The sequence below is a fragment of the Narcine bancroftii genome, chromosome 1, assembly GCF_036971445.1.
Source record: "Narcine bancroftii isolate sNarBan1 chromosome 1, sNarBan1.hap1, whole genome shotgun sequence".
In the NCBI taxonomy this organism is placed as follows: Eukaryota; Metazoa; Chordata; class Chondrichthyes; order Torpediniformes; family Narcinidae; genus Narcine; species Narcine bancroftii.
This window is the reverse complement of record NC_091469.1, coordinates 432,511,177-432,538,498: the sequence shown is the minus strand read 5'-3', so window position 1 is coordinate 432,538,498 and position 27,322 is coordinate 432,511,177. Positions and strand designations below refer to the sequence as shown.

The window sequence follows — 27,322 nt, the reverse complement described above, 5'->3', positions numbered from 1 at the left end:
AGAGCTAGGACTTTTCTCTTTGGAGCAATGATTGAGGGACCAAGACAGAGTGGACAGACAGCATTTTGTTTTCTTCAGATGTACAACAGCAGATACAAGAATGACACCTGTTTAAGGAGAATGGAGAATAGTTTAGGGGGGATATCAGAGAATTTTTTAAAACTCTGAGCCTGGAAATACATTCCTTATTTGGAGGGTTCTAACTGAGGTACATTTGAAAACTCTTAGACACGTGGATGTTAGATAAATAGAGGGTTATACCTGTAGGGAAAAATTAGATTGTTATGGAGTCAGTTTACATCAGTTGCCACAATGTGCAACGAAGGATCTGCTGTTTGTTCATACAGCACACAACAGGCCCTTCAGCCCAACTCGTTCATGCTGACTGTTTGTATTCTGGCTAGAGTCATTTGGTTGCATTTGGTGATATCCTTGTAAACCCTTCCTTTCCATATGTCCAAATCCTATTCCAGAGACTTCTTAAATGTTGGAGACTATCTACTGCCAACAGCTTGTTTGAAGACCCTGTGGAGGAAAAACGTGTTCTTCAGATCCCCTCTAAACCTTTAACTGCTCACCTTAAATCTATGCCCTTTGGTCTTCAGCACCTCAGCCATGGTGGAGTGGGGGGGTGGGGGGGGGGGAGAAGTATTTCTTATTTTATTTGTCTGTGCCTCTCATATGTGTTTCATATCAGGTCTCCCTCAGTCTCCTGTGTTCCCAGGAAAACAAACCTGTTGAAGTGGACCTGAGGTTGCTTAAAAACAAACATGAATACAGCTGCATAAACAAATTTTAATCATTTTGCAAAGTATGAGAATTCTATTGCAGCAATAAGCACTGCCACAAACGGCGAGTCTCACCCCAAGAGAGTCTACCTCATAGCATATAAGTAACATATTTAGACAGACAAAACTTCCAGAGCATTCAAACAGACTTCTCCATATGTTTCTTAGAATTCTCTTGGGATTCATTAATCAGGGTTGTGTCCTTACCCAATGGTTAATAGTCTTTTATTGTTTTCGCATACTCCACCTTTTCAACTCATTGGGTTTTGACTTGCCACGTACAACCACCATTTATCCTGCAGGAGCCTGGATTTAGTCTTCCAGCTGTCTTGCACTTGAATTCTCCAGTCCTCTTAAACTATGACCTCTCTGCCTTCAACTTCCTTTAAAATGACGACATTTCTTCTTATTTAATTCTTAAATAACTTACACCATATATTGAGACTGTAACTCTTAGCTCTATATCCTCCATCCAGGAGAAATGATTTGGACAAGGATGTATGAGGCAAGCTGAGTAAGTTTGTTGATGTCATGAAAATGTGTTATAGTGGACAGTGAAGAAGGCTACCTAGGTTTGAAAAAGAATCTAATCAAAATGAAGAAATGGGCAAAGGAATGGCAGATGCAGTTCAACTTAGAGAAATACAAGCTGCTTCCTTTGGGTAAATTGAACCTTTACAGCGCTAGCAATCGGAACTGGGATTTGAATCCCATGCTGTTGGTAAGGAGTTTGTACAATCTCCTCGTGTCTGCATGGGATCTCCCTGGAGGATCTGGTTTCCTCCCACCATTTGAAACATACCAGGGGTGTTGGTTAATTGGGTGTAAATTGAACAGCATGGACTCGCAGGCCATAATGGCCTGTTACCATGCCGTATGTCTAAATTTAAATTTAAAAAAAAGAGTAGATTATTGGGGACGAAGTGCAGTATGATACCTTCCATGATGTAGGGTTGAAAATAGGAAGTAATTGGTCAGAGTAGATTTATGTTTAATTGTAGTGTAATGGTTTGACTAAAGATGGACCTAGTTCTAGTACTCATCACCCCATTAGAGGAAGGATGTAGAGTCTTTGGATAAGGTACAGAAGGGATGTACCAAAATGTTACCTTGATTAAATGGTTGAGCTATGGGGTGAAGTTGGGCAAACTTGGGTTGTTTTCTCTGGAGTGTTAAGAGACTAAGAGGGGGCTTGATATAAGTTTTTAAGATTGTGAGGGTAGATGTGGTGAGGGGAAGAATGATCAAAGGAGATGTATGCAGTGAACTGGGATTCACTGGTGGGTGTTGTGCTGATGGCTGGCTTTGCCCCCAGTTGCTCACATATAACCCTGGTTTCTTGCCTAAACCCAGAACCCTTCGGAAGACTACTATGAACCCCTACCCATAGTTATGAGTTAATAAAAGCATTTGTTCTCCCTTCAGTCATGAGAGCTTTTATTCACTCTACAGTTTTATTAGCTAAACGATGAAAACGCTACCCAAGCTCCTTATACTGTTGAAAGACCTTCTATCCCCTGACACAGTTGAGGAGTTCAATTACTGGCTAGACTGCTTCCAGCCTACCTGAACGCGGCCAGAGACGTCTTGCACACCAATGAACTCAGGAGGTATGCGCTCGTTACGAGGGTAGGAATGAAAGGGTATGGAGTCATCAGGGACTGCACTACAATGATGCTGTCATCGAGGCGTTGAAGGCTAGGTATCTGAAGTTGCAAAACGAGGTCCTAGCGAGGCACCGACTCGCTCTTTGTCACCAATGGCCAGGACTACCTGGTGGATCTGTGGACACTTGCCAAGAAGTGCAGGTATAAAGCGGCTATGGGCCGCATTCGTGAAGAACAGATCTGGGATACTCTAGTTGCAGGGGTCCGCTCAATCTACATGAGGCAGCGCCTACTCTAGTCAGGTAAGAAGGTGGCAGTGAGGAAATGGTGCAAAAAGGCTTGGGGGTAATCTTGCCGTGACCCAAATTCAAACTTGGCGCCGTCATCGTCAAAGGAGGAAGGAGGGCGGCCATCTTGCTGCGACATGAAATCAATGCCATCTTACCCACACAGGGTAACCCAGGACAGAGGGGGAGTTTCCGGGGTCCTAGCCCCGATGGTCCTAGATCAGGAAGACCTCACCAGCTCAGCAACTCCATAGTGACTGTGAAGATAAACGGACATTCCACTAAATGCCTAATCGCACAGGCTCTACTGAAAGCTTCATAGACTCACGGACTGTACAAGAGTACAATCTAAAGATGTATCCTTCTAATTATTGCAAATTGCTTGTGTCTCATTCGCATTCTACATGTATTCAACAACATTGTATAGTGCATCTATCATTTGAGGGGGGGAATTCTGTAAATTTCGCCTGTATATACTTGGTGAATTGTGTACTCCAGTGTTGTTGGATCTGGACTTCCTATGTCACCTTAAAAGCATGATCTTGGAGTATTCTGGTGCCCTTCCCCCTGTAATGGTTCAGAACGGAGGGTCCCTAAAATCAGAACCCACAAGCAGCCTCTCCACACTGAATATCAACCCCACCCCCACCTTTCTTCCTGAATCTGTCCTCGGACTGCATACCTATTGCTACCAAGAGCAGGAGGTACAGCACAGCAGACCGAGATTTCATAAAGTCTGAGACACAACGCCTGCTCAACAAAGGCATCATCAAATCTAGAACCAGCCCATGGAGAGTGCAAGTGTAGTGGTAAAAGGGGAAAACAAATCCAGGCGAGTAATTAACTATAGCCAAACTATTAATCGGTACACATTCCTGGACGCATACACCCTCCCTCAAATTTTGGACATGGTGAATGATATTGCACAGTAAGGGGTCTATTCGACCATTGACCTGAAAGCTGTTTATCACCAACTGCCAATCCATTCTGAGGACCATCCATATACGGCATTTGAGGCTAGTGGTCGTCTCTATCAATTCCAGAGGGTCTCTTTCAGTATCACTAACGGGCTTTCTATAATCCAGTGGTAGATGACAGAATGGTGGATGAGTATGGGTTGAAGGCTACCTTCCCCTACCTCAATAATGCCATCATCTGTGGCCACACCTTGGAAGACCATGATGCCAATCTTCAGAGTTTTCTCCATGCAGCGAAAGCTCCGAACTTCACTTATAACTCTGACAAGTGTGTGTTCAGGACTAAACGTCTGGTTATCTTTGGCTACGAGGTGGAGAATGGCATCATTGGCCCCAATCCAAATCGGATGCTAGAGCTCCCCATTCCCAGGACCACAAAGGCTTTGAGGAGATGCCTGAGATTTTTCTCATATTACGCTAAATGTATTCCTCAATACGCTGATGAGGTTCACCCCTTCATAAAAGCCACAATTTCCCCTTCTCGGCACAAGGCCAAACGGCTTTTAACTACCTCTGAAATCGCATTGCAATAGCCACCATGCACACCGTGGAGGAGAACTTACCTTTCCAAGTGGAAAGCGAACCTTTGGACATAGCCCTGGCCGCTACCTTCAACCAGGTGGGCAGGCCGATTGCAATTTTTCTCAGACTTTACAAGGCCACGAGCTCCGGAACCCATCTGTGGAAAAGGAGGTTAAAGCCATTGTAGAAGCCATGAGGCACTGGAGACACTACCTGGCTGGTAGGAAATTTACGCTCCTCACTGACCAGCGCTTGATCGCATTCATGTTTGATAATGTTGAGAGGGGAAAAATCAAAAATGACAAGATAGCTAGGTGGAGGATCGAGCTCTCCACCTACAATAATGACATTGCCTATCAGCCAGGAGCTCTTAAGTACACTCCAGATACTTTATCCAGAGGAAGCTGTGCCCCTGCGCACAGCAGCCAGTTGCAGTCTCTGCATAATGAGCTCTGCCATCCAGGGGTTACCTGCGTGGCTCATTTTGTCAAGGCGTGCAATCTTCTCTACTCCATGGAAGATGTTAGGTCTTGCCAGGTCTGCACGGAGTGCAAGCCGCACTTCTATTCCATGTCCAGGCACGTCCACTTCATCAGTCATAAAGGACCTAGATTCCATTTTCGCCATGTTCGGGTATCCCAGCTACATTCGTAGCGACCTGGGTTCATCCTTTATGAGTGATGAGCTACATCAGTACCTGCTGGAGAGGGGCATTGCATCAAGCAAGACTTTGAGTTACAATCCCCAGAGGAATGGGCAGGTTGAAAAGGAGAATGCCACAGTCTGGAAGGATGTCAAACTGGCCTTCCAGACTCACACTGGCAGGAAGTCCTCCCTATGGTGCTCCATTCCATCCGGCCACTACTAAGTACCGCGACCAACGCTGCTCTGCACGAACTCCTATTCACTTTCTAAAGAAGGTCGGCATTAGAAACTACACTCCCAACCTGGCTCACCACTCCTGATCCAGTCCTTCTCAGGAAGCACGTGAGGAGAAGCAAGACTGACCCCCGGTGGAAAGGGTGAAACTGCTCCACACCAATCCCACATATGTCTATGTGGAGTACCCAAATGGCAGGGAGGCCACTGTCTCCATTAGGGATCTGGCGCCCGCTGGAACAGAGGGTCTGTTAACTCAAGTGCCCTACAAGCCACTGAGCTCATTCTCGCCACCCCTAGTCAGGGCCTCAGAAGATCTGGTTCAGGAGGAAAGTGCATCCCCCTCCACTGTTGAGCCGGAAAACCATCCTGCCTCTCCTCCCTCACAAGGGGAGCAGGAGACCCAAGGAGCCCAAGGCCCCCAATGCTAAGGCGCTCCACCAGGATCTCCAGATCCCCGGACCACTTAAATCTGTAAATTTGCAAATAACTGTATATTTTTCCAACAATTTTTTGTGAACCCATGTTCTCTGTCTTCATTCGCAGACCCTAAATTCTACAGAAAGGGTTGAATGCAGTGAACTGGGATCCACTGGTAGTGTGTTGTGCTGATGGCTGGCTCCACCCCCACCTGCTCACATATAACCTTGGTTTCCCGGCTAAACCCAGAACCCTTCTGAAGACTACTGTGAAACCCTACCCATAGTTATAAGCTAATAAAAGTGTTTGTTCTCCCTTCAGTCACGGGAGCTTTTATTTGCACTACAATGTGCAGGGTAAGTTTTTCTCACAGTGAGTGGTAGGTGTCTGGAACAATGGTGGAAGCAGATACAATGGTTGTGTTTCAGAGTCTTCTAGATAGACACATGAATATGGAGTGGGATGTGTATCATGAGCAAGCAGCAGTTTTACTTTAGCTTGGGCATCATGTATGGCACAGACACATGAGCTGAAGAGCCTGCTCTTGAGCTACGCTGTGACTTAGTTTGGTAATTCAATTGCACAAGAATGCAGAAGGCTCCTGAAGTTAACAAATAGAATCCATGTGAAGCGCTGCTTCAAAAATCAGCATGAGCATCATAAACAATCCTCATAATCTGGTTTTGCTTTCTTCTTGCTACTATGGAAGCTTGAAGTCGAGCACTTCTAGGTTCAAGAGTTGGGCAACGTGGTTAGCGTAGTGATTATTACAGTGTCAGTGACCCGGGTTCGAATCTAGTGCTGTTTGTAAGGAATTTGTACATTCTCCCTATTACTGCACAGATTTGCTCCAGGTGCTTCAGTTTCATCCTACCCTCCAAACACATATGTGGTTTATAGCTTAATTGGTGTTTTTGAGCAGCACGGGCTTGTGGGCCAAAAGGGCCTATAACCAACCATACTGTAGGTCTAAATTTAAAATTTAATAGGTTATTTTCCAATAGCTATTAGGCTTTTAAACCTCCCTGGAATACCCTAACCATAACATTGCCCCAGGACCACTAAACATCTGTCTGTACTGTTGTAACATCTCATTTTTTTGCAGTAATTGTAAATGTGAATATTTAGCTATCCTTTTATATTTATTATCCTTTTTTCCTCATGTAATAATTTGCATTTACTGTTTGTTCGTTTAATTTGTGCATTCATGAACCTGCAACAAATAAGAATTTCAGCATGCCTATACTTTGTGCAGGCATATTGAGTACAAGAAACTCATTCTTATGTATGGTTATTTTCAATAAAAAAGCAGATTTGTCAGATGTTCTATTTTATTCTTCTAATGCAAAATTTGCTTTATTTATGACTGATAAATAAAGTTTATAGGTTGTACATCTTACATGAATTCATGTTGGTAATTGCAAAAATTGTGTGTGACTGACATCTCGCAAGTGCAAGTTGCACTAAGATAAATTGTGCACTGAAACACCCAAACAATTTCCAGGTATTAAAACCTGGAAATTATTACCAGTGCAACCTAATCTGGAAACTTGCATTTTATGGAAAAAAATTTTCATACTTTAATCAATTTTGTGAGCATTCACTCTAAAAATACATTGGTTCCTTTGACCCCTGCTGGTGGTTTTGTACTCAGCCAGCATGGTCAATTGTGGTGCTGTTGAGCCATTTTTGATGATACGTCTGAAAGGCCCCTTCTACTCCAAGCCCCCACTACTCTTAACACTTCTTCCAAAGAGTATGAAATTGGAGGAATATTGATCCGGCAGGTGAAGGATCGTAATCAGATCTCCTTCTCTGCACTTGACCTGACACTCATTTCTAATTAGTTGATTGTTGTATGCATTGTACAATGTACATATGCACCAAAATTCTCTTTCTTTTTAAAAAAATATTTTATTGATGTTTACATTATGCACAATTGAACACTACAGTTATATATTGTATTATAAAATTCAAGAGAATAGAAAAAAAACCCAAAATAAAATTATTACAAAAAGGTAGTGTTTCCATTGAGTAGGTCTGTAGACAGGGCTGTCCACTGTCCCTATCACTGGCCATTGAGCCACTGGCAGAAGCCATTCGATGAGATTCAGACATGAAAGGGTTTAAAGTGGGTCAGGAGGAGCACAAAATCAATCTATTTCCCTATGATGTGTTAGTATATTTAACAGATCCCAGGCATTCATTGCCCAATCTGAGGACCACACTGGAGGATTACGGGAAAATCTCTGGGTATAAGATAAATCTGGACAAGAGTGAAATCATGCCTATGACAAAGGAGGATTCTAGACAATACCCACAGGGAAGTCAATTCAAATGGCCACAAGAAGGCATTAAATATCTGGGGATAAAAGTAGACAAGGATTGCACAAATTTAATTATCTCCCTTTGCTCCATAAGATTGAGGAGGACCTTGGTAGATGGAGAACTCTGCCCATAACTTTAGTGGGCAGAGTTAAGTGTGTTTGGATGAAGGAGATGCCAAGGCTACAATATCTATTTCAGTCATTACCCATTCCTTTATCCCAGGGCTTCTTTAGGATGCTCAGTAGATGTGTCAGAAAGTTCCTGTGGAATGGTAAAGTGGCTAGAATCTCCATGGAAAAGTTGATGGGATTATAAACTAGGGGTTTAAAATTGCCAGATTTCAAAAAAATATTACTGGGTGGCCCAGGCTTGGTTTATTGACACACTCTTTGAGGGAGCCCCCCCCCCCGCTCCTTTCCTGGACACAAATTAGACTATATGTGGGAGATGAAAAGATAGGCGAGTCTATATATAAATGGGACACTAAATTACTTTCAAAGAAAATGGATAACCCCATACTAAAGCATGTTCTTCTGATGTGGCAAAGAATAAATCAATGTATTGGATTGAAGGTGGGGATACTTCCCAAAATGCCCTTGACCCAGAACAGCTCTGGACAATAAGATTCTGGTCACCTGGGACCAGAAAGAGATCCAATGTATCGAGAATTGTTACAAGTGAGGGCAGCTCATATCATTTGAGCAGTTAAGGAACAAATATTATTTATCTAATAGAACATTCTTCTGCTATCTGCAACTAAGATAATTTTTAAGGGACATCTGTGACCCTGCCTGTGTGTAGTGACATGGAGATTCTAATTCAAAGGGGAAATGAGCATAAGTTTACTCAGGTTGAGAGAAAGGTTGGAGTCAGACTTGGGCACAACAATCCACCAGTGGTGCTGGTCAGATCTGTGTCTGGACAGCATGCCAGGTAAAGGTTGGTGCAATATAATTTTCTGTATCAACTGTACCTCACAACACAAAAATTACATAATTCTAAACCAGAAATCTTGGAAATGTGTTGTGGCGTTTGGAACCTTTATTCATTCAACCTGGGTGTGTACAAAGGTGAAATCCTTCTGGAGGACCTGAAAAAAATTACAAAGGTAGATTTTCCACAGGATCCAGAATTGTACCATCTGGGAGACATTGGGGATGTGAGTTTGAGACTGTCCAAATACAAAATTCAGTTCATGAAGTTCACTTTGTCAGTAGCCAGGAAGTGTACAGCAGTTATGTGGAAGTCTTTCTCCCAACTAAATATTACATGATGGACTAAGGAAATGCAGAATTGCATTCCACTAGAGAAAATCACATACAATTTAAGGAGGAAATATTACACATTCGTTAGGGTGTGGCAACCTTATCTGAAACACATAGGTACACAGATAGAATTTCACCCCTTTGGAATAAATAAAACAATCCATCCCAGCAGGGAAATTATTAGAATCAAAGAAGTGGGATGTGGCACAGATGGAGTGCTTTTGTTTTTTCGTCCCTTTCCCCCTTTTTATTTAAGTACCCATTTTTTTCAGTTTTTTTGCAAGGGTCATTGACCTCACCGGTATCTGTGGGTTTTTTTTGTATTTGTATAATTCATGTAACTTTATCTCAGTTGTATTGGGGCATGAGGGGGAGGGGAGGGGAAAAATCAGACTCTATTTTCTACATAAGTGTTGAAAGGGTATTGTTGTCTGAATCTAAATGAGTATTTGAAAATCAAAAATAATGGTGTATATTAAAATAATGTTTTGAATAAAACCAGTTTAATCTCCAGAAATTATTAAAGGGCCAATATTTTAGATAAAATCTTTATATATAAAGAAATACTGTAGGCCTATAAGAAGCACATTCAAATGGATCCTTCCCCTTTTCAGAATAAGAAAAATGCAAGCTTCATTAAAAGATGATGGAAGATTTCCAAGTTTAAACTTATTTGGGCCACAAGCAATTTGGAAAAGGATTTATAAAATTCCATCAAGTCCTGGAGATCTACCAGATTTTAAAGAGGAAATTGCAAAAAGTATTTCCTCTTGAGAAATAGGTCCTCCAGACTCATACATTTATTCTGAGAATGTGTGGGCAAAAAAGGGTGGTCCATAAAATCCAAAATTGAAGTACTATAATTATTGGATTCAGAAGTACACAATCTGGAATAGATTTCTCTAAAGGTATCATTTATTTTAGAATGGTCAGTAGTATCAATACCATCTTTCAGCCAAATCTTATCAATTTGTCTCTTAGCAGCCACTACTTTCAAATGGATACCCAAAGATTTACCAGATTTTTCACCATGGATGTAGAACTGACTCATTCCTCAAAAGTTGCTGTTCAATGGGGCAAGTAGAAAGAAGATCAAATTTAGTTTTGTTAAACTCTCCTTTTATATAAATCAGGATTTTTAAACTTGTGCATACTGTAAATCAATTTGTTTAATATGATTGATTAAACCTCATCTTGCCTTATAAGTCTTCTTTATATTAGCTGCATAAGAAATTATTTTCCCTCTCAGATATGCTTTCATAGTGTCCAAGACAATCAAGTTAGAAATTGTTGGAGAAGAATTTGTAGTGAAGAAAAACTGAATTTTCTCTTCTATAAAGTTCAAAAAATCATTATCTGAGAGTTTTTCTTTTCTTCGGCTTGGCTTCGCAGACGAAGATTTATGGAGGGGTAATGTCCACGTCAGCTGCAGGCTCGTTTGTGGCTGACAAGTCCGATGTGGGACAGGCAGACGCGGTTGCAAGGGAAAATTGGTTGGTTGGGGTTGGGTGTTGGGTTTTTCCTCCTTTGTCTTTTGTCAGTGAGGTGGGCTCTGCGGTCTTCTTCGGTAGAATTAAAATGCCAATGCCTCTTTGTGAAACGATTGTCAGGAAAATTCAAAGACAAGATAACAGGAGCATGATCAGATATCACTATTCCTTGATATTCACATGATTTGGTCAATGAAATCAATTGATTATCTATTAAAAATAATCAATCTGCATATAAGTACATTTGAAAAAAAAAGGATATTTTCTGCTGTTAGGATATAAAAAAAACACCCAACATCTGAAATACCAAAATCTGTTAAAGAATAAATTACAGGTGCAGATTTACTTAGAACTACAAGTTTAGAAGAAGAACCGACTTCAACAGTATTTACCCAACAATTAAAGCGCCCCTCCCCCCCACACACAATACTAGTGAGTAAAGATAAATCAGGTAGGGCTGAAAAAAAATCTTTCCAAAAATTCCAGCTCATCGGTGTTACGAGCATATACATTAGCAAAACGAACAATTTATCAGTAAGAAAAATATAATGACCTTGTTTGTCTGATAAAGTGTTATGAAGGTCAAATGGAATGTTTTGATTAATTAAAATCCCCTGATTTTAACATCATAAGAATGAAAACATTGTCCTTCCTATTTAGACTCGAGCCTATCCTTATCAGAATTCCTGATATGGGTTTCTTGAAGAACAACAATATCAGCCTTTAGGTGCCTAACAGAAGAAAATACCTACAGCATTTAACTGGACCATTCATACCTTTAACATTCCATGATCAGATTTACACAAATGTGTCTGACACATTACTGAACCACTAACCTCCCTCACTTGCGTCAGTTTGACCATCTTTCACTGTTTCTGATTCACAAGTACAGCCCTGTCATCAAACAGGTTAAACCTGTAACTAAGACTGTTAAGATCTGGCTGGAGGGGGCTGACTCTGTTCTTAAGCATCATTTTCAAAATACAGACTGGAGTATATTTGCAGCTCGTGCTGCAGTAGATTATCAGGCTGATGCCAATATATACACCATTTTTTAAAATTGAGTATATAAATAGTTTTATGGACAAAGTAACATCACAGAAGAAAATTAAAATATTCACAAACCATAAACCATGGATGAACAGGGAGATTCACCATTTGATAAAAGATTGAGATTCAGCCTTCAAATCTGGATACCAGGAGTTATATAGATTAGCCAGGATCAACTTAAAGCGGGAAATCTCTCAGGCTAAACATATATACAAACAGAAGATTGAAAAGCACTTCATACCCTCGAACTCACGACACATATGGCAGGGAATACCAATTATCACGGATTAGAAGTCATCTGGTATAGTGCCTGTTTCTTGCTGCGACCCCTTAAAATTCTCTGAGGAGCTTAATTATTTTTATGTTCATTTTGATGGAGAGAATAAGGAAGTCCCTTTCAAGATGGATCTTTTACCGAATGAATTACCTCTTTTGATTTCCATTTCAGTTGTATGGGCCATCCTTTATAGGATGAATGTACAGAAGGCAGCTGGATCAGATGGCATACCTGGTCATGTGCTTAAAGCCTGAGCAGCTTATTTAGCTGGGGTCTTTACAGGCTTTTTGAATTTGTCCCTGACCAAGCCTGTTGTTCCAACAAGCTTTAAAACTGCTACAATCATGCCTGTGCCAAAGCGCTCTACCGCCATGAATCTAAATGACTACCGTCCAGTTGTACTTACCTCCATCATCGCATCGTTTTGAGAGGTTAATTCTATCTCACTTGAAATCTTGTTTGCCTGCCACTATGGTTCAACAACAATTCATCTATCATACTAACAAGTCGACAAATGATGCCATTTCAACAGTGCTACACTCTACTTTGACTCATCTTGATAGCTCTAACTCCTATGTTAAAACCCTATTCATCGATTCAGTTCAGCTTTGAACACTGTTTTTTCATCAAAACTAATAACCAAGCTTTGTTTGTATGGTATCAGCCCATCCCTTTGTAACTGGATTCTGAATTTCCTTAATTAAAGGCTGGGCAATATTTTTTCCTCCATTCTCATCTTGAATATCAGAATTCCCCAGGGTTGTGTGCTGAGTCCCCTTTTAAATTCCATCTTTACCTCTGACTGCATTCCTATGTATAGTACAAACTTAATTATTAAGTTCGTAGATGACACCATGGTGGTAGGCCTGATACAGGGGACAATGAAATGGCCTATAGGGGTGAGGTTGAGCACCTAGCCTTGTGGTGTGCCGAGAACAATCTGTTACTCAATACCCAGAAGACAAAGGAGATCATTGTGTATTTTAGATGGGCAGAAAGCCATACTCACGTCCTGTTTACATCAACGGAGCAGTGGTGGAGTGTTTTCAGAGTTTTAAATTCCTTTGGGTATATATCTCTTCTGATCTCACTTGGTTCTTGAATTCATCAATTTTGATCAAGAAGGTACAACATCTTTATTTTTTGAGATGCATGAGAAAGTTACATCTCTGCCCAAGAAAACCATTGGATTTCTATAGATGCACAATTGAGAGCCTGCTGACATAGTATTTCAGTGTGGTACGAGAATTGTACTGCATAAAATCATAAGGCACTCCAACGGATAGAGAAAACTGCCCAACGGATTGATGGAATGCAATTGCCAATCATTAAATTTATCTATAGGGATTGATGTTTGGGCAAGGCAAGAAATATTATCAAAGACGCCACACACCCTAACCATGAACTATTTACTCTCCTACTATCTGGCAGACACTATTGAACCCTTCACTCATGCACCACTAGATTTAAAAAGAGCTTTTTTTATGAAGCCATTACAATGTTAAACACCAATTCATTGTGCTGAATGGTGTTGCATTTGTATTTTGTAGTCATTAATTTTTAACTATTCATTTTAGAATAGTGTGATTTTAATTGCTTATGGTTTATTGTATGTTTTATTATATGTTTTTTATTGTAGTGTATGTAACTCTATTTAAATTCTGATCAATGCTGATTGTGTTGGATTAATCATGAGTCTTAATTAATATTAATTAATGCTATGAAAATGATCCAACTGTGTCTGTCACCATTCTAAGAGCCGTCACCTTGAAACCACGCTGTAACTCAGAATACGTAAACCGTGAAACAAAAATAGCCTTGCAAATCCAGTAGAACCCAAACAGATACCCTCCCCCCCATAAAATCCCAGCTCTGAAGGTTGCAAAACAAAGTAGCAACCAGCTTAAACCCCACACACTCTACTGACAACCTTAATATAGCTCCTTATATTGACAAAGAATAATTAATAATTTTTCACAAACAAGGAAAAAATTCTATAGAAAAGAAAATTAACCAAAGTGAAAAATAAAGTTTGCTGCAAAGATAGACAATATATGCAGATGCGCAGTAGAAATGTCCTGTTCCCACTAACGGCCAAAATGAAAAAAACATGCAGACATCATCAAAACTTTTAAACCTTAAACCTTCAAAATAATATCAAATCATTAGTAATTAAAAAAGAAGGCTCCTTAAACTATAAAAATCCACATTTAATTTTCCAAGCTCAGTAACATGAACACTATAACTTATATTTGATTATTATAAAATTTTCCAGACCTAAAATAGATTAAGTGCATACATGTTCATTCAATGCTGACTGCATTTTCCCATGGTCCAATAATAAATTGCACAAGCCTACTCTTTCACAGTCAAATAACAAACTACATACCTCATATCATTTGCGCTATTAATAAATGAATAATCAAATAGGTGAATACTGTAAACATTAATATAAGATTAATACAATATATTAAATATTTAATATCAAAGATAAACAAAATAAAGTTAAAAATAAATAAAAACCACGTAATTATTAAGCCAATTAATCCTTCAACTAACACAAGAGCTATGAGTTGCCCCACTCAAAAAAACCCTTCAAGATAGAAACAATTTCAGACACAGACTATGAGTTCATATTAAACTTGAAGTTGAAACGGAATCAGCCAAAACTTTGTGAGCTTCATCCACCGAATTTAAAAATTTCTTGTGGCCATCTTCCAAGGTGATCCACAAAGGGGCTGAATACAGCAAACCAGATCGAAGTCCTTCCTTGTATAGCTTAGTCATAACTTCTCCGTATTCTTTCCACATCTCCATAACTTCAAGGCAAAAATCTTCAACGAGTCTAATTTGTTGACTCTGATACTTCAAATCTCTGTTCCGATGAGCTTCACGAATAACACGATCCTTTTCTTGGTAGCAATGAAAATGAAAAATTACCAAATGTGAACGATGTTCTGAGGTTGGCTTGGGAACCAAAGACTGATGTGTTGAGCTCAGGCTTAGTAGCAAAAAAACTCTCTTCCAAACACCTCCATAAGTAAATTTGAGAAGTCAGTTACTGGCCTTTTTCACTGTCTTCTTTTAAGCCCAGGATCCAAATGTTTTGCTAGAAGACATTACTTCACCTTGAGTTTCTAATTTATCTATACGGTAATTAACAGACTTCAAACCAACCTCTGCAGTTTCCAAACACTCTTCAATTACTGAAATCAATTGTAGGACCTTTTCAAGCTTAGAATTAATCTCTCGTTGACTTTCTTTCACTGCTGTATTTATTTCTTGTGTTATCTCCTATGATTGCTTTTTCAAGATGTCTTTTTCAACATAAAATTGCAATACAAGGAAAATAATGGAACATATAAACCCAAACAAGGTCGGGATAAAGATGTAAATATATGAATAAAAAACGAAATATGGGAGAAACTATGCACAGGAACCATGAATAACACAATAAATACCGATTTCATATGAGACAATATAATTGGCTACATAGATGATACGTGACACCAGAAAAGTTAAAAAAAAAATGGAATCCAACAATGTCAGACAGATGTTCCCGTTATAAACAAGAAATTGGAACAATATTACACACAATGTGGACATGTACAGAAGTAAAAAAATTTGGGGAAGATTTAAATTTAATATTAAATAAAATTACAAAAAATAAGATACCAAAAGATCCAGAAATCTTCCTGTTAAACAACATAAATGACAAAGAATTAGGCTTAAAATTAGACAAAACTCAAAAGATATATTATGATTACACTCGCAGCAGCAAAAAAATGCATAATGACACCTTGGAAAACAGAAACAACCTTAAAAATACAACAATGGTACATAGAAATGAACAAGTGTATTTCATTAGAAAAGATTACCTACAATCTAAGGGACAAATGTGCTTTATTTGAGCAAATTTGGAAACCATACATAGAGTATATTCAAAAATACCAATTTCAAACCTCCACCTCTTAAAATAATAAACGACAAATATAAAAATACTTAAATATAAAATGTAAGATGACACAACCTCTTTTTCTTATGTATTCTTTTACTGTTTATTTATTTATTTTATTTTTTTCTTTATTAATTATAGGGGTGGGGAGGGTGGTAGGAAAAAAGGGGAAAATGTCACTATGTATATTTTAATGATGAATATATACATATTATTGTAGTAGTTCACAGTGCAATATTAAATAAATAAACCCCCCAAAAATGCCTGAAATGAAGTCTGCAGTCAGAGGGGCTGTATCCTCTTTACCATTTTTTGCTGTTTTAGCTCCTCTGGTCATTGTAATTTCCAAAAGCAATGATATTAAATATTGAAGGGGACACTTTGGTTAAAGATTAAAGATGATTGAGTGAGAAATGTTTAAAAGCTGGCAGGAGCACCTAACTACTGTCACCTACGCCATTCATTTGCCAGCCATAAATCCTAAAAAAATTCTCATTGTATACCTCAATTCTCACATTCATAGTGAGACTATCCTGTTATACCCAGGAGAGAGGAATCTTGGATGCCTCTGCAAACATCAGTTTTGATCATTCCATGATTCTCTGGATTGTGGAGTGGTTGCATCATTAAACACATCCTGTCAGGGTGCAACACTGCATGGTATGGAAATTGTTCCACCCAAGATTACAAGATATTGTGGAGGATTATTCCACAGGGCAAAGTTTTGCATGCGAGAAGGCATGTATTTAAGGTGAAGGGAGATGTGAATGGGAAATATTTTACACAAAGAACAGTAGATGCCTGGAAAAGGCTAACAGTGGTGGAAGCAGATATACCGTAATTGTAGCACTTAAGAAGTTAGATGGAAGCATAAATACCAAGGAGATGGAGGGATATTGATCAGGTGCAAGCAGCGATATTTAGTTTGATTTGGATGTAATGTTTGGCATAGACACATGGGCTGAATGCCCTGTTCTGGTGCTGATCTGTTTTATGTTCTAGGTACATACCCCCTACCCTCTGATAACTGCATTGGTACCTCCTGTTGTCTTGGAAAAGCAGTCAACATATTAAAAGGCTTGTCCCACTTCAGCCACACCTTCTTCATCTGCCTCCTGTCAGGAAGATTCATGACTGTGACATTGCGCCCCACACACACAAGGACATGTTATTTTCAGACTCCCAAATGAACATTGATGCCATCAATATCTCACATCGGCAGGGCTTGGTACCCACCTGTTTCAAACAGGCATCAATTGTACTGGTGCCAAAGAAGAGTGTGGTAACCTGCCTAAATAACTATCGACAGATGGCACTCATATGAAGGGTTTTGGAAGGTTAGTGTTGAAGCATATCAGTTCAAGTCTGATAGACAACATAGATCCTTTCCTTTTCGCCTATCCCAGCAACACGTCTATGTCAAATCACTACAACCATCTCACTGGCTCTACACAAAGACCCTAGAACACCTGGACAGCAAAGATGCATACATCAAGATGCACTTTATTGACTACAGTTCAGAATTCAACACCATCTCTTCCCCTCAAAAGTGATCCAAGAACTGGGACTTAATACCTGACTGTGCAATAGGATCCTGAATTTCCTCATCTCCTTACCACAATCAGTGAGGATTGGTTAGAACATCTCCACAATCTCCATAAATACCAGAGCACCACAAGGTTTCATTCTTAGCCCCCTGCTCTACCTGCTCTACACCTGTGCTTGTGTGGCTCAGTATGACAACTCCATCTACAAATTTGCTGATGATGACACAGTAGTTGGTTGTATAAAAAGGGGCAATGAGTCAGCATACAGAAGGGAGATTGAAAACTTGGCTGAATAGTGCACCCACAACAATCTCGCACTCAATATCACCAAAACCAAGGAGCCAATTTTTGATTTCAGAAAAAAAAACAGATGTATATGATCATTGGGGGATCAGAGGTGGAGAGGGTGAGCAAATTTAAGTTCTTGGGAGTCACTATCTCAGAGGATCTTTCCTGGACTCAACACGGCACTTACAGGTGGCCAAAATACCCCAATGTAAAGTCACATATTCTACCCCAATGCGGCTGTCGGGAGGCCACCTGAAAGAGCAGGAGGTGCCTCCGAGGCCCACTTTCCAACCCTCCTCTGAGGGGAATAATCGCCGGGGCACTGAAGTCCCCCTAGGCACCTGAATGCAGCCACCTTCAGGTGGCTGCTAAGGGGATGACAATCAGCTGGTGAGAGCCTGACAGCCCCCCTCCCCGCTGCCCCTGCCCCCCGATGCGGGACGTCAGGTCAAGGGCAGCTGATGTGGGACGTCAGGGCTGGGGCAGTTGGCGCGGATGTCAGTGCTGGGGTGGCCAGCGACATCCTGTGCCGGTCACCCCAGCACTAACATCCCGAAGGGACAGGAGCCGGAGTGTGCTCTGAGGCGCCTCCTACGCAGCTGTCCCTTTCAGGCGGCCAGTGTTGCACTTTTAGCATTGCCACCTGAACAGCCATTCTACAGGTCTGAATCCTCTTCTGCAGGCACATTCTTGGTGGAGAATGCACCTGAAAGTGGCTACAGTAAAGCCACATCAGTGTCTCAACTTTCTTAGGAGTTTGCAGAGGTTTGATGTGACATCGTAAACCCTGGCAAATTTATACAAATGTGTGGTGAAAGGTGTGCTGACTGGCTGCATCACAGTCTGGTATGGAACACCAATACCCCTGAGCATAAAGTCCTGCAAAATGTAGACACAGCCTAGGAGATTACAGGCAAAACTCTCCCTACCGTCGAAAACATCTGCAGGGAATGCTGCTGTCATTGAGTAGCAGCAAGCATCAAGGATCCTCATCAAAGAGCATACACTCTGTTTCTGCTGCTATCATCAGGAAAGAGGTGTAGGTGCCACAAGACTCACACCACTAGGTTCAGGAATAGATGCTACCTCTCCACCAATAGACTCCCAAACAACAAATTCAATCAGGGACTTATTTCAGGTCTTTAACTTTTGCTCAATATTGATTTTTTTTCCTCTCTTTATTGCAGTCAATTCATTTACTTTTTTTATTTGTTTACAAATGTACGTTGAGTATAGTTATTTTGCTTTACCAATAAGTGGTAATTTTGCCTCGCCGCAGGAAAAAAAGAATCTCGGGGTTGTATATGATGTCATTTATGCACTCTGACATGCAATCTGAAACCTAAAAGAGGTATAAGCAACACAAGACTCTTACCAGCAGGTTCATATGCTACCCATCCACATCATACTCCAAAGCAAGAAACTCAATCAGAAACTCATTTAAGGACTCTTACTTTACACATTATTTATTTACTATGTTTTCTATATTGCACAGTTCATTTACATTCATTTGTTTGTTTACATTTCTCTCTTTTGTATACATATTGTTCTTCTTGAGTACAATTAAAATACCATTAAGTATACATTCTGCCTGGCTTGCAGAAAAAAAGAATCTCAAGGTTGTATGTGATACCATGTGTGTACCCTGTGATAGGCACTACCAGTAACCACAGAGGGAACAATTAGCTTTAATCTACAGAAGAACCTCGCTGGCCCGGATCCAAGTAGAGGAATGGAGGGAAGGGAGAGGTGGCTCGACCTTTTTTGACCCAGGACCACAAGGGTGGAGTCAGTGGGCAGGCCACCCAGCTCCATAGAGACAGTAGTGAACAATAACTAAATTCAATGGAGGAAACATATCACCACACCCTGACAACAAATCTGAACTTTGAGCTTTGACTTTGAAGTTTTAACCTCATAATAACCACATTATGCTGCTCTCCAGCATCTGAGCTCTCTCTCTGTAACTGCACTTCTGTAAGGGTGTCGGAAAGGTCTCTCAGGACTCTGCACAAAACACGTTTCATTGCTGCACATGACAATAAACTTGAACCCGAGGGGAGAATTTCGAGAAATGGGAGAACATTGGAAAAGGAGCAGAGCAGCCAAGTGAACGAGTACAAAGGACTATCCTGACAGAATGTCAGGAGGGGCGGGGGGTGTGTAAACAATGTAATCATGGAAGTTTGTGGGCAGATGGAAGAGGAGGGGGGACGGAAGAGGAGGAGGGGGGACGGAAGAGGAGGAGGGGGGACGGAAGAGGAGGAGGGGGGACGGAAGAGGAGGAGGGGGGACGGAAGAGGAGGAGGGGGGACGGAAGAGGAGGAGGGGGGACGGAAGAGGAGGAGGGGGGACGGAAGAGGAGGAGGGGGGACGGAAGAGGAGGAGGGGGGACGGAAGAGGAGGAGGGGGGACGGAAGAGGAGGAGGGGGGACGGAAGAGGAGGAGGGGGGACGGAAGAGGAGGAGGGGGGACGGAAGAGGAGGAGGGGGGACGGAAGAGGAGGAGGGGGGACGGAAGAGGAGGAGGGGGGACGGAAGAGGAGGAGGGGGGACGGAAGAGGAGGAGGGGGGACGGAAGAGGAGGAGGGGGGACGGAAGAGGAGGAGGGGGGACGGAAGAGGAGGAGGGGGGACGGAAGAGGAGGAGGGGGGACGGAAGAGGAGGAGGGGGGACGGAAGAGGAGGAGGGGGGACGGAAGAGGAGGAGGGGGGACGGAAGAGGAGGAGGGGGGACGGAAGAGGAGGAGGGGGGACGGAAGAGGAGGAGGGGGGACGGAAGAGGAGGAGGGGGGACGGAAGAGGAGGAGGGGGGACGGAAGAGGAGGAGGGGGGACGGAAGAGGAGGAGGGGGGACGGAAGAGGAGGAGGGGGGACGGAAGAGGAGGAGGGGGGACGGAAGAGGAGGAGGGGGGACGGAAGAGGAGGAGGGGGGACGGAAGAGGAGGAGGGGGGACGGAAGAGGAGGAGGGGGGACGGAAGAGGAGGAGGGGGGACGGAAGAGGAGGAGGGGGGACGGAAGAGGAGGAGGGGGGACGGAAGAGGAGGAGGGGGGACGGAAGAGGAGGAGGGGGGACGGAAGAGGAGGAGGGGGGACGGAAGAGGAGGAGGGGGGACGGAAGAGGAGGAGGGGGGACGGAAGAGGAGGAGGGGGGACGGAAGAGGAGGAGGGGGGACGGAAGAGGAGGAGGGGGGACGGAAGAGGAGGAGGGGGGACGGAAGAGGAGGAGGGGGGACGGAAGAGGAGGAGGGGGGACGGAAGAGGAGGAGGGGGGACGGAAGAGGAGGAGGGGGGACGGAAGAGGAGGAGGGGGGACGGAAGAGGAGGAGGGGGGACGGAAGAGGAGGAGGGGGGACGGAAGAGGAGGAGGGGGGACGGAAGAGGAGGAGGGGGGACGGAAGAGGAGGAGGGGGGACGGAAGAGGAGGAGGGGGGACGGAAGAGGAGGAGGGGGGACGGAAGAGGAGGAGGGGGGACGGAAGAGGAGGAGGGGGGACGGAAGAGGAGGAGGGGGGACGGAAGAGGAGGAGGGGGGACGGAAGAGGAGGAGGGGGGACGGAAGAGGAGGAGGGGGGACGGAAGAGGAGGAGGGGGGACGGAAGAGGAGGAGGGGGGACGGAAGAGGAGGAGGGGGGACGGAAGAGGAGGAGGGGGGACGGTAGAGGAGGAGGGGGGACGGTAGAGGAGGAGGGGGGACGGTAGAGGAGGAGGGGGGACGGAAGAGGAGGAGGGGGGACGGAAGAGGAGGAGGGGGGACGGAAGAGGAGGAGGGGGGACGGAAGAGGAGGAGGGGGGACGGAAGAGGAGGAGGGGGGACGGAAGAGGAGGAGGGGGGACGGAAGAGGAGGAGGGGGGACGGAAGAGGAGGAGGGGGGACGGAAGAGGAGGAGGGGGGACGGAAGAGGAGGAGGGGGGACGGAAGAGGAGGAGGGGGGACGGAAGAGGAGGAGGGGGGACGGAAGAGGAGGAGGGGGGACGGAAGAGGAGGAGGGGGGACGGAAGAGGAGGAGGGGGGACGGAAGAGGAGGAGGGGGGACGGAAGAGGAGGAGGGGGGACGGAAGAGGAGGAGGGGGGACGGAAGAGGAGGAGGGGGGACGGAAGAGGAGGAGGGGGGACGGAAGAGGAGGAGGGGGGACGGAAGAGGAGGAGGGGGGACGGAAGAGGAGGAGGGGGGACGGAAGAGGAGGAGGGGGGACGGAAGAGGAGGAGGGGGGACGGAAGAGGAGGAGGGGGGACGGAAGAGGAGGAGGGGGGACGGAAGAGGAGGAGGGGGGACGGAAGAGGAGGAGGGGGGACGGAAGAGGAGGAGGGGGGACGGAAGAGGAGGAGGGGGGACGGAAGAGGAGGAGGGGGGACGGAAGAGGAGGAGGGGGGACGGAAGAGGAGGAGGGGGGACGGAAGAGGAGGAGGGGGGACGGAAGAGGAGGAGGGGGGACGGAAGAGGAGGAGGGGGGACGGAAGAGGAGGAGGGGGGACGGAAGAGGAGGAGGGGGGACGGAAGAGGAGGAGGGGGGACGGAAGAGGAGGAGGGGGGACGGAAGAGGAGGAGGGGGGACGGAAGAGGAGGAGGGGGGACGGAAGAGGAGGAGGGGGGACGGAAGAGGAGGAGGGGGGACGGAAGAGGAGGAGGGGGGACGGAAGAGGAGGAGGGGGGACGGAAGAGGAGGAGGGGGGACGGAAGAGGAGGAGGGGGGACGGAAGAGGAGGAGGGGGGACGGAAGAGGAGGAGGGGGGACGGAAGAGGAGGAGGGGGGACGGAAGAGGAGGAGGGGGGACGGAAGAGGAGGAGGGGGGACGGAAGAGGAGGAGGGGGGACGGAAGAGGAGGAGGGGGGACGGAAGAGGAGGAGGGGGGACGGAAGAGGAGGAGGGGGGACGGAAGAGGAGGAGGGGGGACGGAAGAGGAGGAGGGGGGACGGAAGAGGAGGAGGGGGGACGGAAGAGGAGGAGGGGGGACGGAAGAGGAGGAGGGGGGACGGAAGAGGAGGAGGGGGGACGGAAGAGGAGGAGGGGGGACGGAAGAGGAGGAGGGGGGACGGAAGAGGAGGAGGGGGGACGGAAGAGGAGGAGGGGGGACGGAAGAGGAGGAGGGGGGACGGAAGAGGAGGAGGGGGGACGGAAGAGGAGGAGGGGGGACGGAAGAGGAGGAGGGGGGACGGAAGAGGAGGAGGGGGGGACGGAAGAGGAGGAGGGGGGGACGGAAGAGGAGGAGGGGGGGACGGAAGAGGAGGGGGGGGACGGAAGAGGAGGGGGGGACGGAAGAGGAGGGGGGGACGGAGGAGGAGGGGGGGACGGAGGAGGAGGGGGGGACGGAAGAGGAGGGGGGGACGGAGGAGGAGGGGGGGACGGAGGAGGAGGGGGGGACGGAGGAGGAGGGGGGGACGGAGGAGGAGGGGGGGACGGAGGAGGAGGGGGGGACGGAGGAGGAGGAGGGGGGACGGAGGAGGAGGAGGGGGGACGGAAGAGGAGGCGGGGGGACGGAAGAGGAGGAGGGGGGACGGAAGAGGAGGCGGGGGGACGGAAGAGGAGGAGGGGGGACGGAAGAGGAGGGGGGACGGAAGAGGAGGGGGGACGGAAGAGGAGGGGGGACGGAAGAGGTGGAAGGGGGGGACGGAAGAGGAGGAGGGGGGGACGGAAGAGGAGGGGGGGACGGAAGAGGAGGGGGGGACGGAAGAGGAGGGGGGGACGGAAGAGGAGGGGGGGACGGAAGAGGAGGGGGGGACGGAAGAGGAGGGGGGGACGGAAGAGGAGGGGGGGACGGAAGAGGAGGGGGGGACGGAAGAGGAGGGGGGGACGGAAGAGGAGGGGGGGACGGAAGAGGAGGGGGGGACGGAAGAGGAGGGGGGGACGGAAGAGGAGGGGGGGACGGAAGAGGAGGGGGGGACGGAAGAGGAGGGGGGGACGGAAGAGGAGGGGGGGACGGAAGAGGAGGGGGGGACGGAAGAGGAGGGGGGGACGGAAGAGGAGGGGGGACGGAAGAGGAGGGGGGGACGGAAGAGGAGGGGGGGACGGAAGAGGAGGGGGGGACGGAAGAGGAGGGGGGACGGAAGAGGAGGGGGGGGACGGAAGAGGAGGGGGGGACGGAAGAGGAGGGGGGGACGGAGGAGGAGGGGGGGACGGAGGAGGAGGGGGGGACGGAGGAGGGGGATGGAAGAGGAGGGGGGATGGAAGAGGAGGGGGGATGGAAGAGGTGGAAGGGGGGGATGGAAGAGGAGGAGGGGGGATGGAAGAGGAGGTGGGAATGCGAAGAACGTGCGAGAAGAAAGGACGCTACATCAATTCACCATCAAAAGACCCACAACGAACCATAGGAGTAATGTATAAATAGCGGCTCCGCTTAAAATGGAAGTAACAGAATGCCTTTTGGCTGAAACGAGCGTGAGGATAATGCGGGTATCGGCTGGAAGAAACGTGTCACCCACAAGCTCCACTTTTCAACCAAAGAGCGGTAATTTACCGGACGGGTGGAATAAATACCTCGACGCTGTCTGTCCCTTCACAGCCCTTCAGCTCTTCGACTTCGGGCGGGAGGACAGCTTTCGCAATTAAAACGAGATGTGCAAAATTAGTCACTCGTTTTCGATGCTAAAATGTTTGATCATTTTTAAAAAAATAAATGTTTTTTTTTAAAACTTCCAAGCCATGGTTCCCCCTTCGCTGTCACTGACTCTTCAGGCAGTGCAAAGGGCGCCCTGATTTCCCAGCATGCTGTGCATCCCTGTGGACCCCCCCCCCCCCCCCCCCCGTCGGGGGTTTCGGCAGCTGCGGACGATTTAGGGAGGGTTGGGAATCGCGTTGACGGCTGCGGGAACATGGCGTGGAGCCTCTGCCCGCGCTAGACGGGTACTCGAGAAGCGTCCATCTCGGGCAGGCCGGAACGAAGTTGCTGCTCAATTCATCCTCGCAGGGCAAGTCGGGAGGGTCTCCGGCAGCGAGACCCTCCACGGACGGGCGAGTCCGCCTGCCGCGAAGTGAGCGCACACGTCAAAAGCACGAGCCCGCTTCGGCGATGCCGCTCTTTACTGCCAATCCTTTCGAACAAGATGTTGGTGAGTCAGTCGGAGGGATATCGCTGATGTACGAAGAGTTGCTTTGAAGTCCGGGATTAAGGTGTAAAATGCCCTTGAGGCTTTTGTTCCAGAAAGAATCCGGCTGATAGGTTTGGGCCTTTTGTTTGAGAGGGTAAGAGGAGATGATGTTGAAGCCCACCCACCTGAGTACATGCTACCTCTTTGGTCACTCATCGTAAATCATTTGTGAGGACAGAGTTAGTCTAATCTACGATTATATGGTTTGTTAACTGATTGCCCTTTCCAAGTTAACTATGGAACTTTTGCTTGGAAGCATTATCATCTTTCTTTCTTTCTTTGGCTTGGCTTCGCGGACGAAGATTTATGGAGGGGGTAAATGTCCACGTCAGCTGCAGGCTCGTTTGTGGCTGACGAGTCCGATGCGGGACAGGCAGGCACGGTTGCAGTGGTTGCAAGGGAAAATTGGTGGGTTGGGGTTTGGTGTTGGGTTCTTCCTCCTTTGTCTTTTGTCAGTGAGGTGGGCTCTGCGGTCTTCTTCAAAGGAAGTTGCTGCCCGCCGAACTGTGAGGTGCCAAGATGCACGGTTTGAGGCGAGATCAGCCCACTGGCGGTGGTCAATGGGGCAGGCACCGAGAGATTTCTTTAGGCAGTCCTTGTACCTCTTCTTTGGTGCACCTCTGTCTCGGTGGCCAGTGGAGAGCTCGCCATATAACACAATCTTGGGAAGGCGATGGTCCTCCATTCTGGAGACGTGACCTACCAAGCGCAGTTTGATCTTCAGCAAATAACATATAACCATATAACAGTTTATGGCATGGAAACAGGCCATCTCGGCCCTACAAGTCCACGCTGGTTCACTAACAAATGTAGAGCGCGTCTAAAAAATCAAAGGCTTGTTGATCCAAACCAAGGCTTTCATTAACTAGAAGACTGGAGCATGGATTTAAAACCTCGCTAAAATTAAAGCAGTCTATTATTGACATAAAGGTCGATTAAAATAATTGTCCCAGCGTGACACAGGTTCCCTGTTGGAGGTTGTTAACAGTGTAGAGAGGAATTAGCATTTTTTGCAACATTTGCAAATGATGCTTCAATATCGATTTGGATGAATTAAATAAGATGTGAATTAATTCCCAATCAATTTATTTTTGCAACTTTTATATTTTATACAAGGCAGATTAGTACCTGGTTTTTCTTCATCTTCATTTCAATTTGGGGGAATAGACCACCTTTTCTCTCGCCTCCCTCAAAACAGATTCCATTTTTTTAACTGATTTAATCAGTTTTGTCCCATCAGCATTGAAGTCAGCTGAAATACATCCAAGTAGTTGCTTTAAACTTGTATTCTGCTGTTGAAATGCTGAGAAGAGGTGGAACATCTCATGAAATGGTGTGAGAATAACATCCTGAGTCTCAACATGGACAAGACAAAAGGGATGAATGTGGACTTCAGGAGCACCAGGGACGACCACCCTCCACTGCACATTAATAGCTCAGTAGAGGAGAGAGTGGAGAGGACCAAATTCCTTGGAGTCCATTTCAGTTACCTATTCTTGTCACATAACATCTCCTCACTTGACAGGAAGGCACAATAGTGACTTCACTTCCTTTAGAAGGCTGAGGTGGGCAAGGCTACTGGCCACCATGCTGCCAACTTTCTACAGGAGTGTCCTGGCCAGCTGCCTCATTGTGGTGTAGTTGTTGTAGAGCAGGGGTTCCCAATCTTTTTTGTTCCTCTGTATCCCTTGGGCATTTTTATGGGTTCCCAAGTACCCCTAAAACATTATGCAATCTGACTGCAGATTACAACACCATGTATTGTACAGTAGTGGTTATTCTCTCAGACCCAATGTACCCCCTGAAAAGTGTAAATGTGCCATTGGAGGTACATGTACCCCAGGTTGGGAACCCCTGTTGTAGAGCATCAGATATGAATTCAAACCACAGGACCATAGAAGTGACAGAGGATCACTGAGGTCTCCTTTCTCATTGCCTTTCCCCCATCCCAATTGATATGATTTACTGGGATCACTCTTTAAAGAGGGCTTGTAAAACTAGGGATGACTTCTAACACCCCCATGCAGCATCTCTTGATGGGGAAAAAGATACCACTATATCAGTGCCAAAACCACCAGGCTGACAAACAGTTTTTTTCAAATGGCCATGAGACTGCTGAATGATTGCTAAAACAACTCTCTGACTCTACTATTTATTAATTTTTATTTTTATATACAGTATATACATGTGTACTGTTTGTTTTATTTGACTGTGTCTACACATGTTTTGCACTGCTCTGCACCGGAGAACTGGAGAACACTGTTTTGCTGGGTTGTACTGGGACAGTTGGGTGACAAATAAACTTCAACTTAAAAATATTTAGCTATCTGTTGTATAAATACAAAGTTTTTCAGAAAGTTATATCAAGAGTGAAGGTAATGCCTAGGCAGCAGAGAAGTATACATCAGGATGCTCTTTATTGACTACAATTCAGCAGTCACCATCATCCTCCCTTCAAAACTGAGAAACAAACTCCAGGACCTGTGCCTCAATACCCCACTGTGTAATTGGATCCTGGAGTTCCTCACTTCCAGGCCACAATTAGAGAGGATTGGG

The 27,322-nt window shown here is 45.5% G+C and overlaps 2 protein-coding genes across 4 annotated transcripts in view; one reads left to right on the top strand and one right to left on the bottom strand.

The window, feature by feature from the left end:
• hacd1 (3-hydroxyacyl-CoA dehydratase 1) overlaps positions 1-24,343 on the bottom strand; it is a 107,418-nt gene extending 83,075 nt beyond the window's left edge. Inside the window, exon 1 of one of the 2 annotated variants that reach the window (XM_069914250.1) lies at positions 24,156-24,343. The gene's annotated coding sequence lies outside the window, so the exon portion shown is untranslated. Of the gene's footprint in view, positions 1-4,222; positions 4,298-24,155 lie in introns of those variants that run through there. The other variant, XM_069914251.1, reaches the window with a different exon arrangement.
• Positions 24,344-24,429: 86 nt separating this feature from the next.
• LOC138751667 (signal transducing adapter molecule 1) overlaps positions 24,430-27,322 on the top strand; it is a 65,238-nt gene continuing 62,345 nt past the window's right edge. For both annotated transcript variants that reach the window (XM_069914246.1, XM_069914248.1), the window contains exon 1: positions 24,430-24,727. In XM_069914246.1, the coding sequence (XP_069770347.1) occupies positions 24,688-24,727 (40 nt within the window). In that variant the 5' untranslated portion in view covers positions 24,430-24,687. The remainder of the gene's footprint in view (positions 24,728-27,322) is intronic.